At 41.5% G+C, this 23,976-nt stretch overlaps 1 protein-coding gene across 1 annotated transcript in view; it reads right to left on the bottom strand.

Moving 5' to 3' along the window:
- The window catches only part of PTPRN2 (protein tyrosine phosphatase receptor type N2), a 705,188-nt gene that overhangs the window by 620,805 nt on the left and 60,407 nt on the right, over positions 1 to 23,976 (bottom strand). Inside the window, exon 2 of the mRNA XM_064162805.1 lies at positions 21,533 to 21,583. Coding sequence (XP_064018875.1) covers positions 21,533 to 21,583 — 51 coding nt within the window. The remainder of the gene's footprint in view (positions 1 to 21,532; positions 21,584 to 23,976) is intronic.

The raw sequence follows: 23,976 nt of genomic DNA, 5'->3' as shown, positions 1-23,976 counted from the left end.
AAAAATGGGGATTGTGCTTCTGCTTACAGCTTTTCTCATCATCTGGTAAGAGACCCTAAGTGGAGGAGCTGTGTGAAAGACTGAACACACTACTTAAAATGGGTTTAAATGCCAGTACCACCTTAGCTCTATGCTCATGGACACATAAAGGACATTACAACATGGCCTCTGACAGATAACTTGCTATTTCCACAAAGGTCACATGCAAACTACATTTGGCCAACACTAACATGCTTCTGGCCAAGCAGAAGACACAACCCAGCTTAATAATCAGTCACATTCCACCCCCTTTTCCATGCAGACCTAAGGCTGGAAGCTCCCTCCCACCAGTTATGTAGTGTGGCAGAGGGAACACCATTTTTGGCACAGGATTCTGGCACCAATTCTTTTGGAATGCACAAAGAAGCTACACCCAGAATACTCCTGGAACAAAAGCAAGAGGCATGCATGAAGGGCCAGGTAGGTTTTCACGTGTTGTATCTGGTTCAGAAGACAACCTTCTCCATCCTAATGCCCACTGGACTACACAGCCCAGATAAGACACTAACCTTGTGGAGTAAAAGGCAGAAAGAGGAGCCCATATCAGCCTTGCTAGCACCAGCCTCAGAGTCAAACAATCCAGATATAGTCAGCATTAACCAGAAAAGTGCTATTAACCATATTACTGACCAGAGAAGGGAAAGAAAAAGGCAGAGACTCAAGAGAATAGCCAAGTTGCCCTGGTTTTGCTCATGCAGATGGTAGGAAGGATGAGGAAGGAGAATCTGGAAGCTGGAGAGAGCAGCCAAGGGCCTCAAACAAGGCTAAGGATTTGAAAGGGGCACAAGTAAGGCAGACTTGAGGGAGTCACACCTGTCGAAGCAATACCTAACATCATAATATCTCATCATTTTTCAGGTAACAGCTTCTTTTAAGCACATGAGTTTCCAAAACCTGCAGAAATTATATCACAGGTATGGATAACAAACACTTCACCCTCTTTTGTTTTTTTGGTATAGCAAGAGAACATCTCAATAGCAGCTTTCTTTAAGACTTTCAGCACATCACAGCTGACCACATTTATATTGCTTATGGGTACACATAAACATTGCTGTCAGACAAGTGGCATGCCATGAAGAAACCAATCAGTTCCATTCTAACCAGTTCAATTCCAATTAGTGCAATTCCAATCAGTTCTGCTTCCAAGAAATTAGAAAACTTACAAACTTCTTCCTGACACCTGTGACCTTCCTAAAAGAACCCAAATACTTTTAAACAGATTATACAGTATCAGTCACTGCTGCCACTTGCAGCTGATCCAAAGATTATTCTGAACAGCAAAGATTAATAAAACTGTGAGTGTTCACATAAATACTGCAAAACTTTGCCACACTGAAAAACTTTTCCAAGTCTTGATATTTTTGTTCTTTCTTCTCTTTGTTATCTTCCAGCTCTATCAAATTTTCTGAATCTTCTCCTGCTATGAAATTGTTTGCTACCTCTACTGCCTATTATCAAAACCAATCTGGAATCCATCAGCTTTTCACATCCCATTATGTTATTACTCCTTGTCATTGCACACCAATTTCACTGATTCTCTTCCATTCTGTGACAGCTATTTTTAATGGGAAAGGGTACATGGCTTAATATACTTCAAATTAACTAGTATTTCTAGCTCTCTCAGACTAATCACAGGCAAGACAACCCCTTTGAATTGCATTTCTACCAAGCATAACCCCATCACATCTAATAATTCAATTATCTCACAAGAAGATAATATACCCCAAGTATTTCAACTTCAGTACTAACATCTACTTTCTAAGCCATGTTATTGTTATTTAAGTTTGCTTCAGAGAAAGCAATTAAGAGGCTACAACTTAAGGGGCTGCAATGTCCTTGCTTGCCAGTTTCACACTGTCAGCCACTGAAATAAGTATGGACACCCAAAGAAGACTATTAGGTAATTCTGGAACAGGACTTGGCATCTGGCTTTATTCATTCAGATTTCCTGTAATATTGATGGAGCTGCCTTCATGGCACTCATCCACAACCACACATATCACCCTGGCACCAGCTCCCGACAGATCCCACTGCTACTTAAGTAATGGTATTTTTGTGCAGAACTCCAGTTGTGCTTCTCTTTGCAGTACTTTCAATCATGACCTTGACATTGTGGGGCTATCAATTGAGTTTGTTTGGCTAACAGCTCTACACTGCTAGCACCTTTCATCCTAATTTAGCGACCCAGCAAATGCATCAGGCAAAACAAATAGTAATGGGATTTAGAGATTAGCTAATTCATCCAGTTACTGTTGAGCCACTGCTCATTAGGGCAAGACAATGATAACAGACCAAGCCTTTTTAAACAGGCACAGTGCTTAATGGAGACAGACAGACATTTTAACCACCTCTGCCTGCCCATTGGCTTTATTTAGTACTAGTGACAAATAGACTTGCAACTGCTCAGAAATATCAGGCCAGAGTTATTAAAATGCAATCACATCATCCCACCACAGAACTGTGGCTTTTTTTTTGGCTGACCAAGGAAAGCAAACAAAACCCAAATAACTCAACTCGTGGCCCCTCCAGAACAAGAGAGATATCCATGAAAGCACTGTGTCTCATGATCTTTTCTGACACATTCTTTCATAAACTCTAAATATAACCTGAGAATAAGGTCTTGAAAGGATATAAAAGATGTAGGAAAAGACATTTTCTTCTCATTATTTGACTTTATCCTGGGTATCCTGATGTAGGGAAGGGTGTCCCTGACCATGGCAGGGGGGTTGGAACTAGATGATGCTTGTGGTCTCTTCCAACCCTGACTGACTCTATGATTCTATATCACCTTCCAGACCTCTAGCACTAAAGCTAACTCTCTCCTCAAGCAAATCAAGACTTCTATTCCTTTCCTTATACAAACACTCTTGATGCAAATGAGTCAAAATTGACTTAAAAATAAAATCAGGTACCAACCCTATACATTATTTTTCCCAAAATCATTTTACTTGTCTCCCATTTAAAAGGGTAAGTTTTTAGTTTTCAAAGTAAACACTGAGCTGAGTTGCTCCAGGGAACAGAGCTTATTGTGGCTCCATTTGAAAGAACAAATAGGCTGGATGTTAGGAGGAAGTTCTTCACAGAGAGAGTGATTTGCCATTGGAATGGGCTGTCCAGGGAGGTGGTGGAGTTGCCATCCCTGGAGGTGTTGAAGAAAAGACTAGATTAGGCACTTAGTGCCATGGTCTAGTTGACTGGGTAGGGCTGGGTGCTAGGTTGGACTGGATGATCTCGGAGGTCTCTTCCAACCTGGTTGATTCTCTGATTCTATGAACAAACCATTTTGCTGACCATGTGCCCACACCAACCCTGTTGTCAGCGGCAGTGAAGTCAGACTACATCATCATCTTCTCAGCTTTGGCTGGAAGAGCTACATTCTTTGGCTGGATTTGAAGTCGATTCAGATATTGTTAACAACAAAAAGATAGAATTACCACTTGTTAAAGCCCTGCTTAGATTCCCTTCCACTTTCCATAAGAATGGCCACTAATCAATATTCCCCACAGCTTGTTCAAGTGCAATTGCGCAAGACACTTCCGAGAAGCTGCTCCCAGGGGAAGAGTTATCCACTCGGCACACAACGCTCACAGACCTCTGCGGAGCGTGGATCCAGCCGTGCAGACAGCATGGCTCATGGGCACAGACAGTAAACAACTAGAAATAAATCAATCTGTTCCCCCATAAAATTGTTGCCACTTGAACTGCAATATCTCCCACACTGATATTGTGGATAATTCTGTTTCATCGTGATTACGACCAATATTAACACCCAAAGCAATAAAATCTTTCACGCTCTCATTTTATTCAAGCCAAAGGACAACCCTGCTGCAGTGACATATGGCTCTGCTCCGCTGCAAGTGTGTTAGACTGCCTGCAAAATCTCCTTGTCTAACAAAGGATAATGCTTTTTTAAAATCAATGACCTACATTAATTTGTATTTCCCCCCCAAGAAAATCTCACAGCGTAATCATCTTTCTAGACAACAGATAGATGAGTTTTCTCACATTGTTTACATTTTTTCTTCTTTAATGGAGTGGTTTCAGACTATAGCATTGATTATATGGCTATAATGTGTTATTTTTTTTCCCCAGCAAAACAGTCACCTTGGGCTTCACTGCTTGCAGAGAAATTCCTGCATGGTCGAAACAAGAGAAAGAACAGTCTAGGGGATATATGAACTGCAGATGGGACTAAGTTTTGCAGGTTATTTGGAAAACAAGGCAGCTCATAACCAACTGCTTCAAGTTTCTTTTTTTTTTAGTAGTATAGGTATTGACATCCAGGTGAGCATCCAATTCTTGAGCCCAGATTACAAGAGGGGTGTGGAGATGCTGGAGCGTGTCCAGAGAAGGGCCACAAGGATGATCATAGGGCTGGAGCATCTCTCCTATGAGGACAGACTGGAAGAGCTGGGGGTGTTCTGCCTGAAGAAGAGGAGGCTCCCAGGTGACCTTCTTGTGGCCTTCCAGGATCTGAAGGGGGTCTACAAAAAAGCTGGGGAGGGACTTTTTAGACTCTTGGGGAGTGACAGGACTGGGAGGAATGGAGCAAAGCTGGAGGTGGGAAGGTTCAGACTGGACATGAGGAGGAAGTTGCTCAGCATGAGAGTGGTGAGAGCCTGGAAAGGGTTGCCCAGGGAGGTGGTTGAGGCCCCATCCCTGGAGATGTTTAAGGCCAGGCCGGATGAGTCTCTGGCCAGGCTGATCTAGGGTAGGGCATCCCTGCCCATGGCAGGGGGTCAGAAATAGATAATCCTTGTGGTCCCTTCCAACCCTGACTGATTCTATGATTCTATCCCAAACTCCATACAACAGGATTAAGCCCCTTTCCCAGTTCTTCTCCTAGTCACAGGATTCCTTCCCTTGTTACTGTAAAACGACCAGCAGCCGTAAGCAGGGCAGAGATTATCCCATATCACTGTCTGAGGTGCAAGCACTAACATTTACACCTCTGTGAGGCAGATAGGGGCCTGAAATCATGGCACCAAATGTCCTGCAGGAGATGTCTATAAATAGCTCCCTGTCATCTTCCCTTGGGAGAATGGAGCAGATTTGTGATTTTGTTTGGTTTGAAAGTATCACAGTATCACAGTAGCATTAGGATTGGAAGAGACCTCACAGATCATCAAGTCCAACCCTTTACCACAGAGCTCAAGGCTAGACCATGGCACCAAGTGCCACATCCAAGTATTTCTCTGCTTGAAGAAATGGAGGTTCACATAATAAGGAGAGCTGCAGCTCCATAAAATAACACCTCAGGTAATGTGCAAATGCTGGTTCACTAAAAACATATAATAAAATAAAAAACAATGGCATGAAATGATTGGAAGAGAACTATTTATGCCTCCTCTTCTTTTTTCTTTCCCACCCAGAACTGTCCTTCAGCAATCAGTTGATTTCAGACCAAGACAATTCTGTTTATTATTGTTTTTAACAAAACGTCTTCTGTCTGTGCCAACTCCTCAGTAGTAAACAGGATGCAAACTGTATGACATACAGGACCAGATTTTGTTTAGCAAATGCTTAACATCATTGCCATGGTTTCTAAAAAGGCAGCTTGTAATGGCACTGAAATATGCACTTAATTAACAAGTGCCCATTCCCCATTAATGTCTAATGTAGAGACATTTAGATTCAAAAAGGGAAATATTTACTGATGTATTACTGTGTACAAATGAAATGTATGATGAAAACCCCCTAGCCCTAGAATGCTGTAGTACCATTTCCTTTAGTCTGTGATGAAATACATTAGTCATTCTCCCCAAGACTCTAGGAGACTTAAGCCAAGCAGCAAGCGTGAACTTCACAAGACACTGCAGTCCTGATAAAGTACATGTTGTGGTTTTACCTCTTTACCTCAGCCAGCAGCTAAGCACCACACAGCTGCTCACTCACCCTGTTCCACAGTGGCATGGGAGTGGGAAGAGAATTGGAAGGGTAAATGCAAAACATCCTCATGGACTGGGAGAAGAACAGTTTAAAAATGGAAATAAAGTAATAATAAATGTTCATTAAAAGGAAAATAACAGAGAAGTAAAAGCCAAGAAAGATAAGTGACATGGAAAGTATTGCTCACCACCAAATGACTAATGTTCAGTCAGTCCCCAAGCAGTAGCCCCCAGCCAACCTTCCCCTAGTTTACTGCTGAGTGTGACATCAGATGGTATGAGATATCCCTCTGGTCAGTTGTCCCACCTGTGTCCCACAATATTTGTGTACTCACTGGCTCCCAACATTTTGTGCATCCTCAGCCTACTCGCTAGCAGGGCAGCCTGAGGAGCAGAAAAGGCCTTGAGAGTGATTTGCCATTGGAATGGGCTGCCCAGGGAGGTGGTGGAGTCACCGTCCCTGGAGGTGCTCAAGAAAAGGCTGGATGAGGCACTTAGTGCCATGGTCTAGTTGATTGGATAGGGATGGGGGATAGGTTGGACTGGATGATCTTGGAGGTCTCTTCCCACCTGGTTGATTCTTTGAGTCTTTGTAAGCACTGCTCAGCAGTAAGTAAACCATCCCTGTGTTATCAGCACTGCTTCCAACACATAGCCCCATACTGGTTACGGTGAAGCCCAAACCTGCCCAGTATGGCACCTCCCAAACTTAGGGTATTAGTTAATTTGTGTTGGCCTGTGGATAGAAAAAGGATGTGTTGTGGTAGACTGATTCTTTTGACTGAATTTTGTGGAGGAATAAGCCTTTTGAGCTGCAGCTGTCTTCCATACTAAACTATGCTGTTAACCTCGATTCCAGTCACAAGGTATTTTCAATTACCATGTCAACAAAAGGCACTGAAACCTTTACATCTTCCTTGACACTATCTGTGAACACCAATATTTCATGAAATACAAAATAATCTTACCCAATGACTTAATTCACTGGAAAAAAAAACTCCAGCTTTCAAAGGCTAGTATAAATCTCTTGTTAGATCATTTGAAATAGCGCCCAGCAAGAAGACGTGACTTGGAATTTGATCTAGAGACATGAAATGGGCACTAACTGGCTGATTACCTTTTAAGTGAACATGGATTTACAGTTTGTATTGCAATGTTAAATGCATCTATCAATCATTTGCCACTGAGCATTCCACCCCTCAGTGGGACAGCACTGAAATAAGGATTCTTTTCTGCTCAAGTTTCTTTCATAGAATCATAGAATCAGCCAGGTTGGAAGAGACCTCCAAGATCATCCAGTCCAACCTAGCACCCAGCCCTAGCCAGTCAACCAGACTATGGCACCAAGTGCCTCATCCAGGCTTTTCTTGAAGACCTCCAGGAATGAAGACTCCACCACCACCCTGGGCAGCCCATTCCAATGCCAATCACTCTCTCTTACAAGAACATCCTCCTAACATCCAGCCTAGACTTCCCCTGGAACAGCTTGAGACTGTGTCCTTTTGTTCTGTTGCTGGTTGCCTGGGAGAAGAGACCAACCCCCACCTGGCTACAATTTCCCTTCAGGTAGTTGTAGACAGCAATAAGATCACCCCTGAGCCTCCTCTTCTCCAGGCTAAACAACCCCAGCTCCCTCAGCCTCTCCTCATAGGGTTTGTGTTCCAGGCCCCTCACCAGCTTTGTTGCCCTTCTCTGGACATGTTCAAGCACCTCAACATCTTTCTTAAATTGAGGGGCCCAGAACTGGATACAGCACTCAAGGTGTGTCCTGACCAGTGTTGAGTACAGGGGCAGAATAACCTCCCTCGTCCTACTGGCTACACTGTTCCTGATACAGGCCAGGATGCCATTGGCTCTCTTGCCCACCTGGGCACACTGCTGGCTCATCTTCAGCCTACTACCTATCAGTATCCCCAGGTCCCATTTCTTCAGTTATAATTTCTGTCATATGGGTGAGCACCAACTAGAGAGCAGGAAGAGTACCTCTTGGGCAATGACCCTCTTTTAAATGGTGACTGCTCTACTAAAAGAAAATTAAATCTTAGTATTAGAGACTAAATTTGAAGTGTTTTTAACAGTAACATCAAGTGGAACTTCGGCATCTAAAGTTAAATTTACCACAGCAAAATCGAAGTGAACAAAAAGAAATTTGGGATGTGGAACAGGATTGGCATTTCCTAAATGGTTTGTTGACTAAATTGGTTTGTTTCGATCCAATCTTATTCACAGAAATTTTAGAAGTAAAAAAGAAAAAAAAGTTTAAAGTCAATATTTAGAACAGAGTCATTCAAACCAAAATTATAGGTACAAATTCAAAAGGGAACTTTTCTAATAGCTGCTGTCAGTGAAAGAACAGTTTGTTCTGTTAAACTGTCTAGCATAAGCCATCAGCAAAATTCCATGAAAAGGAAAGCAGGCTGTCACTAAAGTAGGACTCTTTCATTATTGTAGAAGCCTAGCAAATCTTTAGATCTCCAACTTGAAAGTTCAACAGCAAAGGGAAATGAAACAACACCCTAGAAAGATAAAAGTACAAATCATAGAATCATAGAATCAACCAGGTTGGAAGAAATCTTAAAGATCATCCAACCTATCACCCAGCCCTAGCCAGTCAACCAGACCATGGCACTAAGTGCCTCATCCAGGATTTTCTTCAACACCTCCAGGGACGGTGAGTCCACCACCTCCCTGGGCAGCCCATTCCAATGCCAATCACTCTGTGAAGAACTTCCTCCTAACATCCAGCCTAGACTTCCCCCTGCACAACTTGAAACTGTGTCCCCTTGTTCTGTTGCTGCTTGCCTGGGAGAAGAGGTGTGCTAGTTTGAAGCAAGCTAGAATGTTTTGGTAAAAGAACTAGATAACGGGCAGTGAAATGAAAACAATTGATGTCAACTTCTCTCACAGTTACGCTGAGAACTCTGGGAAGAAGAAAGACTTTTTCTCCATTTTGTTTCTCACTCTTGCTTTTGCCTTAGACCTGGTCACATCTTATTAACCCTGCTCCTACTAACCTTGCTCCCTAACCTCTTGGCTGCACCTCTTTTCTTCCTGAGAACTGGGGTAAGGTTGAGAGGGGCCGGGGGAGGTGTTGGGGTGGTTTAAAAGCCCCTCCTGGGGACTTAGGTTTCTGGGAGGGGAGTTGTGCTTTTGTATTGTTTATCCTTTGTATATTTCTGTATATAATTGTATATAACTGTATATATTGTAAATAGCTGCTTGTAAATTCTGCTAGCTGTAAATAAATTGCTTCATCTATATTCCCAGGGTCCGTCTGAGTTAGCTGGGGCAAATTCAAAAGTGTGGGAGGGGTGGGGTAACCCCCAAACCATCACAAGAGGCCACCCCCCACCTGGCTACAATGCCCCTTCAGGTAGTTGTAGCCAGCAATGAGGTCACCCCTGAGCTTCCTCTTCTCTAGGCAAGAGACTTATAACTTGGACTAGGTGATCCTTGTGCTCCTTTCCAACCTAGTATTCCATCTATAAACTTGGCTAAGTTTAGGGTTATTTTTGTTACAATAAAAACAAGTCAAGCTTATTACATAAAGCTAGAAAATGTATTAAAATGTTAAACCAAAACAAATTCCACCAGCCCCAAACTTCACCTCCAAAGGAAATTAACTGATTTAATTTTGGAAATCCACAATCCATTTAAACTGGTCTACTGTGACTGGGCATTGCAGGTTGTCCTCTATAAATGTGCAATAAACTATGCAATTATTGGCAATCATACCATCCAAATGTCCATCCAGAAATTGACAGTTTACCACAATACCCTTTTTCTCTGAATTTCACAGGAATAGAACAAGAGTCAAGAAAGAAGATTACAGAGGAAAAAAAATCTGAAGAAAGACCTTAATTTTCAGCTCTACTCTCAATTTTTTCCTTGTCAGCACATTATAGAGTTTCAGGTTGGGTAATACACCTCTCTTACATATTATAGAGTTCATCACAGAGAAAGAATCAATTACAGTTCAATAACAGATAGAGAACCCTAATAAAAGACATTCTTGTCATTGGAAAATTGACTAGTGCACAACTGGTTACAATTATACCTGTCCCGTTACTTCCAAGGTAAAAAACCAAGCCTAAATCTCCAACAGCCAGTGATATAATGCAGTTGAAAGACTAAATACAACATTTAAAGGCCTAAGATTAAATCTATTAAATTAGATACACCTTTTCCCCCTTGAATTTCAATGTTCTTCTAACAGAAATGCTTGTTGAATGACATTAAAACCCAAAATGTTTTCCTTTTGACAGAGGTCTCTCCTTGAATAGTTTCAAGTCCAAATATTAAACGATGTATTCCCTTACTCAGTCTTACCATTCTCTGCTGTCACCAACCTCCTTAAATCATACTGATCCTACTTTAGGGCCAACAGAGGAACATGCTGACAGAGCAGCAAAAGCAACCAAATATTTCCTAGCTTATGCAGAGCACCAGCCAAAGCTATTTAAGTAAAGGACTAAATAACAATAAATAGTCTGGGACCATCAAATATATTTATTGTTCTGTCTACCTCTAGAACAACTTTTGTTGCTGTTGCCATGGAAGTTGTGGGACATGAAAGAAAACTCTGTTCAAATTAAAGGCTTCGAATGCTTTATGTGGAGAATGACTTTTCATTACCAAGCCTTTACCTGTTAATCAACAGCACTATAATTAGTTGACTTTCAGATTGCTCTTCTTTATTAAAGGAAGATGCAGAACAAAAAATCTCTCACTGTTCTTTATTACAGAACAATTTTTCTAAGCATTAGAATAAAGAGAATATATTTTCTACACATTTTCTTTCTCTCCTTGGATGAATGTTCTATTTTGGATCAAATCCAGTCCAATTAAGGACTTTCGGTAACTTGGAATAAAACCTCTACATTCTTTATTTAAAACAAAGGAAAATGAAACAAGCAAAAAAAATGAAAGAAAAAGGAAAAGGGGAGAGGGAGAAGGGGAGAAGGGGAGAAGGGGAGAAGGGGAGAAGGGGAGAAGGGGAGAAGGGGAGAAGGGGAGAAGGGGAGAAGGGGAGAAGGGGAGAAGGGGAGAAGGGGAGAAGGGGAGAAGGGGAGAAGGGGAGAAGGGGAGAAGGGGAGAAGGGGAGAAGGGGAGAAGGGGAGAAGGGGAGAAGGGGAGAAGGGGAGAAGGGGAGAGGGAGAAGGGGAGAGGGAGAAGGGGAGAGGGAAAGAAAAGCATCTTCTGTTCACCTGTTCAGATGACATCATTAAAAGTTATTTTCATATATATATATATATATATATATATATATATTATATGGATATGAAAAACATATGGACTTTAAAATATTACAAAGTCATTCTCTCCTCCTTAACTTCCCATCTGATGTTGTTAAATATTGTTGACTACATTTTTACACACAAGCTATCTCCAGACAAATATCTCCATGTCCTGCAGAAACCGTAATCAGAGTTCTGCTTTGCTGAGGCAGAAATGCTTTCAGGTGATTCAAGTTACAAGGTTTTGCTACTCAGTTCTCACATATTCTGAGAGGTTATTAGCCAGGACTACAACATTTCCCTTTGCAAAGCATAAATATTTTTTTCCTATTATTTTTACTGTCTAAAGGCAAATTGAAAGTAAAAAAACCTATCAGTGCTTGTCAAATGCTACGAAGTCAGCGACACAAAAATGCTCATTGAACAGTTACAGTAATGCACTCGAGGCATGGTCTGACCAACAAACAGAAGTTTTTAAAGAGCTTCTGAAGAAAATAAAAAGGTAGGGGAAAAAAAAAAAGGTATGGCATCTTAATGACAGAGAAACTTTCAACTGTAAAGAAACATTCAACAGGATGTTATTTAGAAGATGTGCAAGAAATCTACAGCTTTGCCACCCACACAGCCGAGAAAATACAGAGTGAACAGTCAAGAGCAACTCATTAATGGCCTTGTAAAATTGGTACATTTTGAAAATATATGGTATGATTCATGAGCCATATTGTAACCATGTGTACTAGTAGCCAGGATTACTGAAGTTTTCAAAAAGAAGGATACAAGCAGGATTATCAAAAACCAGCACACATGGGAAATGTGGTCAACATTTTCCAATCTATCCTCTTTTAGAAGCTCACTTTGATGTATCTGTTAGTTAGCAAAAGTACCTTGATCATGAATGATAATAATCCCTGATAATTAATGACAATCATTAATCTGACCCAGTAAACCACTGCTGCACTGAGACAACATTCACAAGACGTAGACAACGTTCACAAGATGTAGACAACGTTCACAAGATGTAGACAACGTTCACAAGATGTAGACAACGTTCACAAGATGTGAGAAGTTGGAAGATAGCTCTGGAGGACATTTACTGATATTCAGGAGGGCAAAGGCAAGTATCACAGCTTCACACTGAACAGATCAGGTGAAGCCCAAAATAAGCAAGTAGATCCAAAGGTATGCAGGAAACAGACATCCATAAGTATCACAGTATCACCAAGGTTGGAAGAGACCTCATAGATCAGCAAGTCCAACCCTTTACCACAGAGCTCAAGGCTAGACCAAGGCACCAAGTGCCACATCCAATCCTGCCTTGAACAGCTCCAGGGATGGCGACTCCACATGCTGAGCAGGAAATATCCATTTTACACTGTAAAAATCTGACAGATGAATCTCTCATTCAAGTCTCAGCCACCTAATAACTGCAGTATGTCTGCGTTGCCATCGCTCCCAAATCACCAATTTCAAGCCTCCTATGTTTTGACATTTTTTATCACCATTCTTGGTTCATAAATATGGTGGTTTTTTTCAGGGTTTATGGTGGGGTTTGGGTTTTTTTTAAGCAGATAATTTAAGCAAAAAGTCCTGCCTATGATTCTGCAAAAAACACAACCCAAACACTTCAATCACGAGGTAACCATAACACTTCTGAATAGCCTTTGACACAAGAAGAGTGGAAAAAATGATGGATTTTCAGCAGAGGCACACTGCTCGAGTGTCACTCCAAACCAGGATTCATTTGCTTCCCACTTCATTGCCAGAACATTATCCTTTGGTGTTCTCTTCTTTATAGACCACGCTGTCCTTTTCAGGCTCTTGTGTTTCATGATTCATCAGTCACAAATTTTACTGTGTCTCCCTAATGCCTTTTGTCAAATGGGCTGTACTTTTCCATGGTCTCCCAAATGTTACAATTACCTTTTTTCCCCTTTTTTTGAGCCCAACAACGTAATTAAATAGGGAACAAATCCAACAAATGAGCCCACAGTTGCTATATAGCTTACACAAAGAGAGTTCATGAAGGGCTCCATCACACACTAAGCAGATACATGACATAGACTACATCTCAAATACCTGAACATATTTTAAGGATAAAAACATGCTACTGGATCATGTATTTTCAGCTACCATATTGTACATATCCTGCCAAGTAATAGCTCCAAAAATCAGCAAATAGAGAAAAACAACCAAATCTGAATACATTACACATCACTGTAAATAAATCATCTGGGCAAAAGAGGGACACACTATACAGTTCAGTTTACTCCCCAGTGATCTAAACCCCCTTCCCAAATTATAGGTGGGGAGGTGGAGTCTTGTAGTAAATTTCTTGAACCAAACACCAAATTGCCCCTCAAAACATTGTGCATATACTGGCTACAATTTCACTACTACTGCTGCACTGCTACAATTACTACACTACTGCAATTTTACATGCAGTGCTTGCCATGACTCTGGGAAACTCATTGCTGATACTTGGAGTAGGAAAACAGAGCACCAGAAGTTACAACACTATGGTTGAAATGAAAGTTCCTATTCTTGCCTGAGCTGTAGGAATAAGGAGGTCTGTCCACACAAAATAACACTCTGCAATGCTCAGCAGCTCCAAGACTTACTTACTGTAGCACAGGCCACAGGAATATAAATACTTACCTTTCACTTGGTGCTGACAGCAAACCATCAGTGAAGTCTGAGTGATGGTTTTGTGCCCAATAGGAGCTGCACCTTGAGAACCTCCACAGAAAAATGCTCACAATAATGCCATTGGTGACAGCTGGGATGGTGGATAAGCATGGTTCATCATCATACTACACACCTGGTACTAACAAAAAGATTACACCCTCACCTTTGATCATTACTCTAGTTTGAAGCCCAGTTGTGCTAGACACTTCTGCCTCACTATCACACAGACAGCTATGTTAACACCACATTGAGACAAACACAAGACAGTCTGGAAGATAGATGGGCCTCTTCTTCAAAGAGAAAACACATCACACTATTGCAAGGTGAAACAGATGAAGTTGTGACTGCCCTGGCTTTTTTAACCCTGTGTTAAAACTGACTTTTCTTTTTTTTTCAAAGTGTTTTTGCCTCAAATAGCTCAGAACAATTCAGCCTCAATGTTGACAGTGTTCCTGTCAGCAAATACTCTATACTCAATAGCAAACCAGACCCTTCTGGTTTAGCAACTAGACTATTTCTTTGCTAGGCAGCAGCATGACGGGGTAGAATAGAGCCAAGAAGCCTTCAGTTTCCTCCAGTCACCATCTCCTGCTCTCTGTTGTGTTTTTGTGATTCATAACCTAAGTTACACTGCAGCATCTCTTCTGCTTACTAATCCTGAGGAGCTCTGGCACTGGTGTCTTTAGAGCCTCATAAGACAAGGGGAAAAGAGAACTAACAGGAGGATGTGTGCAGACTAATGGGGAAACAGAATCTTCATCTCAAATGAACTTCATATTACTTGGTCCTATTACATGACTGCCACACAATTGAACAGAGAACAAGTGTGGGGAGAAAACTAAGCAAATTTTAACCTTGGTGTTTATTTTCCCAGAATTCTTTCAAAAGGTAAATATGAAATCTTCAAGAAGTGTAAAACAGTCATAACAAAGAAGGTCACATTCTTCAGACACAGATTCTCAGGAATATTTAGCTGTTAACTCCCCTTTGATTTCAGTTGAATGAAATGTGTAAATACTTTTGAGGAGGTGGGTTTGCAGAATATCATTATACAACAGTAGATCTTAAAGTTTACTCCTTCTCAAGTTTTCACTCTAAATTGACATTCATCTGTCATAGTTATCCAAAGCATATTTTTCAAAGTCATGTTTTGGACAAAATTCCCACAAACTCTGAACTGGTATGGAAGGACCACAGAAAGGAAACTCTTATATGTAAATAAATGGTCAGTTTTTTATCCCAAACAAAAGTATTCCCATGTACCTCAGAATTCAGGTTAGAAATTACAACCTTGGGTTACCTCATAGCATTAGGACTTCAGTTATTTGTGAAGAATCTCCAGATCATAGAAGTTTTCTGTATATGCAATAAAGTGACAGCTCATAGAGGTACCACTTAGTGTTACTCCTAAGGTATAACAAGCACTGATGCTTACTCAAAAGCTTCAGAAAGCTTCAGCTATGTAGAGTCGTCTGACAAAAATTCGATAGCTTTAGAGAAGTGCCTTGCAAATGCAGATGGAGCTGCAGACATCTGTTAGCTAAACAATGCTGAGGTGCATCTCCCTCTGTAATTCCATCCTACCGTGCAATGATCTGGAAAACCTCAAAGCGTAACACATTAAGTTCAAGAAACCATTTCAGGGCTCCTGACTTCTCTCCCTTATCATCTGTAGCACATGTTTACCATTTATGGCTCATCACCAACACATGCAATCACTTAGATTCTAAATGTTCCAGGAGCTCTGTTGCTGAGGAAGAAAGTACATTAATATTCTGAGTTATCTGGAGACACTCAAACTTGGAAAGGCTCATGACTTTGTACAGCAATGCTTGGATGCCTTTGACACACCATGCTACCCTAAGTCCCTCCTAACAAGCGCAGCTTGCATACATAAAGCAATATTGATTCAGCTGTGCAGAGCTGTTTATACAGCCTTTCAGAAGCACAGCATCTTCAAACACTACTGCAGACATTAAACCATGTCTTCCTAGGAGGAGTTTCGTGGCTGTCAGCGAGGCTTGACTTAATGACGCACACTGCGCCAACGACTGCATTTAATTAACTTTTTTTGGTTGGCCTCACAGAGCTGTTTTCTACAATCTGATCTTGTCTGTGTGAACCCTGTTATGATTTCATGCGGGAAGGAGGCTTGCAGCCACAGCAGCTTGCAAAAATAAAGCTGCCTTGATTTATAAAGGCTCCGCTGATAAAGAGCAAAGATATCATGGTATCCATGCATGGAGAAAACAGAGCACAAAGCTTCTTTCTGAAGCAAAATATCTGAAGATTAAACCTAAAGGAAAGAATGCCATCCTTCTAAACGTTCAAACAGTTCAATAAAGGGAGAAATGAGGACAATAAGGGATGCTTATTTTAAAATGAAGGCTTTTATCTGTACCACACGGAGTCTCTCCCAGTGGCACTACCAGAATTCAATAGCACGGTTTCATCAGAAAGGATAAGGACTCCTCTTTGCTTTGCTGCTTTAGAAGCCAGTTTGTTTAAACCTTCCAAAAGAGAAGCTATGCAAGCTGATGCTTTGCATAAACTGCTTTACTTATCACTTAAAATGCAAAACAGAACATGACATATTCCCACTTATCCAACTGTACTAGGTTTAATACAGAAATACAAGGAGTGTTCAAGGATAAGTGAAGGATCTCTGTCTCTGAGGTCATTTAAAAATTCCTTCTTGATGCTTCTTTCTCTCTCCTTTTCACAGAAACACAGCCCAGGCACAACAGTTAAGAAAACATAAATACATGGACAACCTCATTTGCTTTAACTTATAACCCAGACAGAAAAGCATATGTGAATGTGTGAATGCCATATCCCCCTTTACCCACAGCTGTGTCACTACACACGCCCTCATTTCAAATCCTGTTCCTTACAGCATTCTTTGCCCTCCTATAATTTCCCCTTGTGTAATTAAGATGTTATTTGCTTCCTTTAGCATCTGCAGCAGCTTATCAGCACTTATGGGGGAGCAAACATTTCCAAGTTTGTAGTGTGTCAGATTATTTTTGGATCTGCAACTCATAAGCATATATACCTTTCACACAGAGATTTTTAGCTGCAAGCTTTCAAACTTCAGCCCTTTTAGATGGGTGAAAATATCAGTTCCTTAGACTGTAAGTTAGAGGTAATGATGTACCTGAAGTGAAGTAAACAACACCTAAGGTACTTCACCCCACCAAGTTCTAGCTTTGAAAAGAACAAGTCCAGGAAAACTAACTCTTGCCTGGTTTATCCTAATGCCATTAAAACAAACATGAAACAATATGTTCCTTTTTAACCACTTGATGAGTCAGTGAAGCTCAGGAAACTGATAAAAGGTTTATGGAAATAAATTAATATTGCATGAATGCTGCTGGAGCTATTAAACAAACATAAGCGAGAACCCATCACTGAAGCCGAGAGACCTTTAGATGATGAGGGGAAAGAGCAGAAAAGTCAACAATCATTACAACAGCAGGGTTTTTGCCCTGCAAAATGGCATGTGACAGAAACAGATGTAAGTGATGCAACCGATACAGCTATGCTGTTTGTATCAGACTGTACAAGTGAGTTACACTGATTCTAACAGTAGAACCAACTTCTTCTAAGCACCTCCTTTTTAAACATACAAATGAGCATTTAGCAAAGCCTTTCAGTCAGGTAATCTTTTCTTCAAGGTAAGAGAGAATGAATGAGTGGTCCAGGTTTTTTAAAGCTAGGGAACAGCTCAGTCAGTGGTGTTTTGGTTACCCTTTTGCAGGTCTGATGCATGACAAACACTTGAAGTCTCCAGCTGGTAGACACGATGTGAGGTAGCAAATACTGTGAAGATTTAACGTCTGCAAGAGGCAAACCCAGTTTCATTTTTGAAAATGTGGTCAGTTCAGCTACCTTTGATGAAGGCTGAGATAAAAGATTAAAATCCTCAGCCTTCCTGGAGTCAGATTCAGATCTACAGACCACAGATGCTTCAAAAACGCTCCCCAAAAGTAGCTGCTGTTTCTTTGCTATGCTCACACTGCCCTTCAGAAACGTGCAGCTGCGTGACAATAAAGGAGGCAAACCTTTCCGTGACCTTGCAACACACAAAGCTCTGCTCCTGAGCATAACAACCTCCACAGCCTTAAGATCCTGAGCTTTCCATTCAGCAAAGCACTCAGACTTTAATCTGTCAGGATTTCTGATGAACTTCAGAAAAACAGACGAACCAGAAGCAGTTTGGACAGGAAAAAATGGGAAAGACAGCTCAGAAGCAAGTGGCCCTCTTCTTTTCTGGTCCACATAAAGGCAAATTCTGATTGTATTCTAGCAATTCCAAAGGTTGTTAATTTTCTCCAAAATAGTGCATTTTTACTTGCATCAAGAACAACATTTCCCCAGCTAAGGAAATAAAAAATTAAACACTTTGCAGTGACCTCAAACACACTGACTGAGCTCCTGCAGGTATGTTACTTATTTAAGATCAGCTACTAGGAAATATAATTGATCTACTAATTTATTCATTACTGACAGACAGGGTTGGAAGGGACCACAAGGATCATCTAGTTCCAACCACTCTGCCCTGAGGAGGGACACCTCACACTAGATCAGGATGTCTAGAGCCTCATCCAGCCTGGCCTTAAACACCTCCAGGGCTGGGGCTTCAACCACATCCTTGGGCAACCCATTCCAGGCTCTCACCACCCTCACGGTGAAGAACTTCTTCCTAACATCCAGTCTGAATTTACCCATTTCTAGCTTTGTTCCATTCCCCTAGTCCTATCACTACGTGACAGCCTAAAAGTCCCTCTCCACCTTTCTTGTAGGTCCCCTTAAGATACTGAAAGGCCACTCTAAGGTCACCTCAGAGCCTTCTCTCCAGATGAGTTATATATGTATTTGTTAGAGTTACAGCAAAATAAGAGTAGAGCTATAGAAAAGTTCCATGCTGATTTCAAATACACAATTTCCATAGTTTACTTTTGCATGCTAATGTTGCATTTTTAGAAACCACATCTTCAATTAAGAAAACAGGTAAAGCAAGCAGCTATGAAGTACACAATCATAGAATCAATCAGGTTGGAAGAGACTTCCAAGATCATCCAGTCCAACCTAGCACCCAGCCCTATCCAGTCAACTAGACCATGGCACTAAGTGCCTCATCCAGGCTTTGCTTGAACACCTCTAAGGATGGTGACTCCACCACCTCCCCGGGCAACCCATTCCAATGCCAATCACTCTCTCTGCCAACAACTTCCTCCTAACATCCAGCCTATACTTCCCCTGGCACAACTTGAGACTCTGTCCCCTTGTTCTATTGGTGGTTGCCTGGGAGAAGAGACCAACCCCACCTGGCTACAACCTCCCTTCAGGTAATTGTAGACAGTAATGTGGTCCCCCCTGAGCCTCCTCTTCTCCAGGCTAAACAACCCCAGCTCCCTCAGCCTCTCCTCATAGGGTTTGTGTTCCAGGCCTTTCACCAGCTTCATCGCCCTTCTCTGGACATGTTCCAGTACCTCAACATCTCTCTTGAATTGAGGGGCCCAGAACTGCACACAGTACTTAAGATGCCTGTAAAGGCTCATCTCTGCTGAAGACTTGTTGCTGTCAGTTGCAGTACCTATATTTCTTCAATGTCATACATTGAATAAGTGCAACCTATCACAAAACCCAATGAAACACACTTGCATTTGTTAGCAATGAAGGCACTGAGCATCATTGGTAGCAAAACACAGCACTGTAGAACACTGCTACTACCCTTCCTGAAGTCACTCATGGAAATTGTCAGTGCAGAATTTTTGCACACTAGTGGAACAATTTTAAATTACACTTTAAGAGGCAATTCTTGTGTAAGAGTTGTTTGGGGGTTTTTAATGAATTGTTTCTAGCTCACTTTAATTCCTCATTAATTCCTGTGTTCTGTTCCCTCTCCTGCGTACATTTCTCTGTCATTCAACCATACTGGAAATGTAATCTCATTTCATCTTAAATGTTTGTTAAGTTAGGATATTAATAAAGTTTAACAACAGAGCCTTATTATTGACTTCTGTGTTGGATGGCAAATGAAGAGATATTTCATATATAACACCTAATTGAAAAAAAAAATCCCTGCTGTGCTAGTTTGAGCCTCGCTGGGATATTTTGGTGAGAAGAAGTAGACTATAGGCTGTGAAAAGGAAACAATGGTGATGTCTGCTTCACTCATAAGCTTGTTGAGATGGATAAAAACAAGAACACAAACATAGATAACAGTTTGCTCTCTGGCTTTGGGTTGCACTTCTCTCTCTCTAACCTGTAGTCTGTGTGAGTAATCCTTCTGCTTCCTAACCCTCCTGGCCAACTCTTTAAACTCATCTTGAACATAAGGCAAAGTCTGGGGTAAGGTAGAGGGGTGGAAAGAAAGTGGAAGGGAGGTTGAGAGGCCCTCGTGGGGACTCTGATTTCTGGGAGGGCTGTTATGTTTCTGTATTACTTTTTAACTTGGATATTTCTGGCTATAGCTGTAGATATGGTAAATATCTGCTTGTATATTGGGCTAAGCTGTACATATAAAGCTTCATTCTTTAATTTCCAGCTCAGCTGAGTCTAGTCTGGGTGATTTTCTTAAGTGTGGGGGGGCAGGGTCACACCTAAACCACTTACTTACACACCTACTTACATATCTACATATTTTAAAAAGTAACTGCTTCAAAAGACCTCTCTCTAAACATGGTCCATAGGATCACAGGCTCACAGGATGTTAGGGGTTGGAAAGGACCCAAAGAGATCATTGAGTCCAACTCCCCCGCCAGAGCAGCACAATCCTGTCTAACACAGATCACACAGGAACACATCCAGACAGGCCTTGAAAGGCTCCACAGAAGGAGACTCCACAACCTCTTTGGGCAGCCTGTGCCAGTGCTCTGTAGACCCTTACAGTAAAGAAATTCCCCCTTGTGTTTAGGCAGAACCTCTTTTGCTGCAACTTACACCCACTGCTCCTTGTCCTATCCCAGGGAGCAGTGAGCAGAGCCTGTCCCCCTCTCCTGGCCAGCCTTCAGATACTTATAGACACTTATCAAATCCCCTCTAAGTCCATCCTTCATTAAAACCTCAATAATTAATGTAGCACATTAGCAGTCTTTTCTTTCCTACTACTCCATTAAACCCATTCAGACATTTCAGTAATGCAAAAATAGTTAAAAAAAATAAAGAATGTGAAGGAGAGCAGAGGAAAGCTGCTTCTGTATCATTCAAGTGAAAAAAAAAAAAACTAAAATTAAAATCACAGAAAGAGGAAGAAGCACAATCAAGAATAATGGCAGTCTTCCTTTGAGACCTCCCTTATTACAATAAATAACAACCTTTGGAAGAAAAGGAGTTTAATAATTGCTCAACATCATCCTCTAAAAAGATAAACAACCTGAAGAGGGCAAACCAGTTATTTTCACTCTGTATTAAGACAAATTAAATGCTACCATATTTCACTGTACTTAATTACAATCCATTTCTCCTAAAAGGAGATGATGCTGTCGAGCTTGAGAGAATATTTATATAGTTTTTACTATCAAATTTCCCTTAACTGGTGACCAGAATAGTCAGATCTAATACTTCTTTCTTTCCTCTCCTTGTCATTCGCATGTAGATTTGTCTTACTGAATCAACCACATAGAATTAACACAGCAGAGGACAGAGCAGTCAGCAAATTAAACACTGCAGACTTACCATTTACACAGACTTCAGATGATTTGCAAAGGTCATCCTCAAACAGGCAGCCTGAAAACACAACAGAAAGGTAAAAATTAATACAGGTTTCAAACTGTAGATAACTAATAGAAACTGAAGACCCCTAGGCTGTTAAATGCTCAGCAAGAGTCAGACATGTGGTTGGCCTCAGAAGGCAAAATTGAGGAGCATGTAAATTAAGAACATAGAAACATGTCTGGTTCAGTTTTCTCTGTGCATGTCTCTCTCATATCATAATTTGAAGAACTTTAATGTTCCCTTGATTTTGAATACATTATTATACCACAGCACAATAATGCTGCCATGCACTATGAAATACACACCAGGAAGTCAGAAATTTCCTAAAGATATCTCTACAAGCCTATGAATTGGATATAAATTGCTCAAATAAGGCCTTGATTTAGCAGACCATGACTAGATCCTCAGGAGCATCAACTCTCTGAAGAAAGGCTTACAAAAATGAAGCCATCTATACCAACACTGTGATACCTCCATAGACAGATGGCAAATCAGTACTAGACTGTGAAAAACATCCTAGGGCTTTATTTCTGTTTAGACCAGGAAATCTCTTCCAGAATATGCTGCTTTTAAGAGCCCCTGCTACTCCAGCCCCATCCATCACCCTAGAGACTGCATCCAGGTATGCAGTCCTAGCTCATCCACTTATATGTGTGTGTATATATATATATATATATATATCTATCTGTTCTCCTGATGCTAGTAGAGGTAAAGAAATGCTGATTATTCTCTTTCTCTCTGAAGAAAAATCAACTCCTATTTATACTTGAGAGAGCAGCAAAGAGGTGGGCAAGATATCTCCCTGCTCTAGAGTCACTTCACACCAGGGGATTAGAACAAAGATCAAATATAGCAGCAGCAGCATAAAATATCAAGCTACAGCTAAGGGCATGTACTCTGTCAACCTAACCAGTGATTTCATTACTTTGCTTTGTGACTGAGATAAAGAGCTCAGACTGGCTAAAATCCAGGGAACAAGGCAGTATACTGAACACAAACTGTCCTACAGAACATATTTTCACAATTAAACCTTTGAATTTCTCTGGGAAGTACCTTAAGCTTATAAATGGGCACAGGGAGGTACAGAAATTAATGTTAAATAGTTTCACATGATGCATAAAAAAAAACCCAGCCAGGAACATCACCACATCTAAACGCAAGAGCAAATCCTCTCTCTCCAGCCAGGCCTATCTCCATGGAAGCACAGAGTAGCTGCATTTCCAGTCATCAGAGAATCAAATAGAGCAAAACATTCTGAGAGGCTCAAGGCTCTCTGTCCATGGATTAGCCAAGTCATAACCTTGCTAAAAGTTCAGTTCAGGGGGATAAAGTGGCTTAAGAATGCCTCCATAGTCCCCCAGCAGCTAACTGTCTTAACACATCATTAAGCCTGAACTAAAATGCTGTGTCTCTCAGCAGGATTTATTAGCTCAGTGCTAGGCCTGAGCTAGGTAAGCACATTGACGTGAAATAGAGACAGAGTGCAGCACCAGTAGAGTCCCCTACGTCTATCCTACACCAGTCTGAAAAGATTACCTACACAGTGTTAAGCAGAATACAATATGCACTGCAACAGCAGTGTTGTCTCCTCCTTTTACCTATGCACTACCACTAACCTGTGGTTATACATTTGGCAGGTTTTGAAAGACATAGGAAGCTCAGGCCAGGAATGCTTCTATAAGCAGAGTGGTATAGAAGAGTGTGTGTCTACACAATCCACAAACTGTGGTTCACAGCACAGCTCTGAGATGGATATGATGTTGCTCCTGTCAACTCTACTGTTTATTTGCTGTTTGATCTGAAACCTCACTGAAGAGATCTGATTGGAGTCTTGGTAGTGACCCAGCAAACCAGAAGGATGCCTTCACTAAACGCTGATTCACAAAGAGCATAGGACACGAATGATGACAGGCAGTGACCAAAACACATCAGCACAGAGTGCAAAGCACAAGAAGAGCTCTAATTAGTGGCTGGAGAGCAGCCAAACAGAGAGGGATCTGGGGGAGCTGATTGATACCCGCCTGAACATGGGTCAGCAGTGTGCCCAGGTGGCCAGGAGAGCCAGTGGCATCCTGGCCTGCATCAGGAATGGTGTGGCCAGCAGGAGCAGGGAGGTCATTCTGCCCCTGTACTCTGCACTGGTTAGACCACACCTTGAGTACTGTGTTCAGTTCTGGGCCCCCCAGTTTAGGAGGGACATTGAGATGCTTGAGCATGTCCAGAGAAGGGCGACGAGGCTGGGGAGAGGCCTTGAGCACAGCCCTACGAGGAGAGGCTGAGGGAGCTGGGATTGGTTAGCCTGGAGAAGAGCAGGCTCAGGGGTGACCTTATTGCTGTCTGCAACTACCTGAGGGGTGGTTGTGGCCAGGAGGAGGTTGCTCTCTTCTCTCAGGTGGCCAGCACCA

Source organism: Pogoniulus pusillus, chromosome 23 (assembly GCF_015220805.1).
Source record: "Pogoniulus pusillus isolate bPogPus1 chromosome 23, bPogPus1.pri, whole genome shotgun sequence".
Lineage (NCBI taxonomy): Eukaryota > Metazoa > Chordata > Aves > Piciformes > Lybiidae > Pogoniulus > Pogoniulus pusillus.
This window is presented reverse-complemented; position numbering and strand designations above follow the sequence as displayed.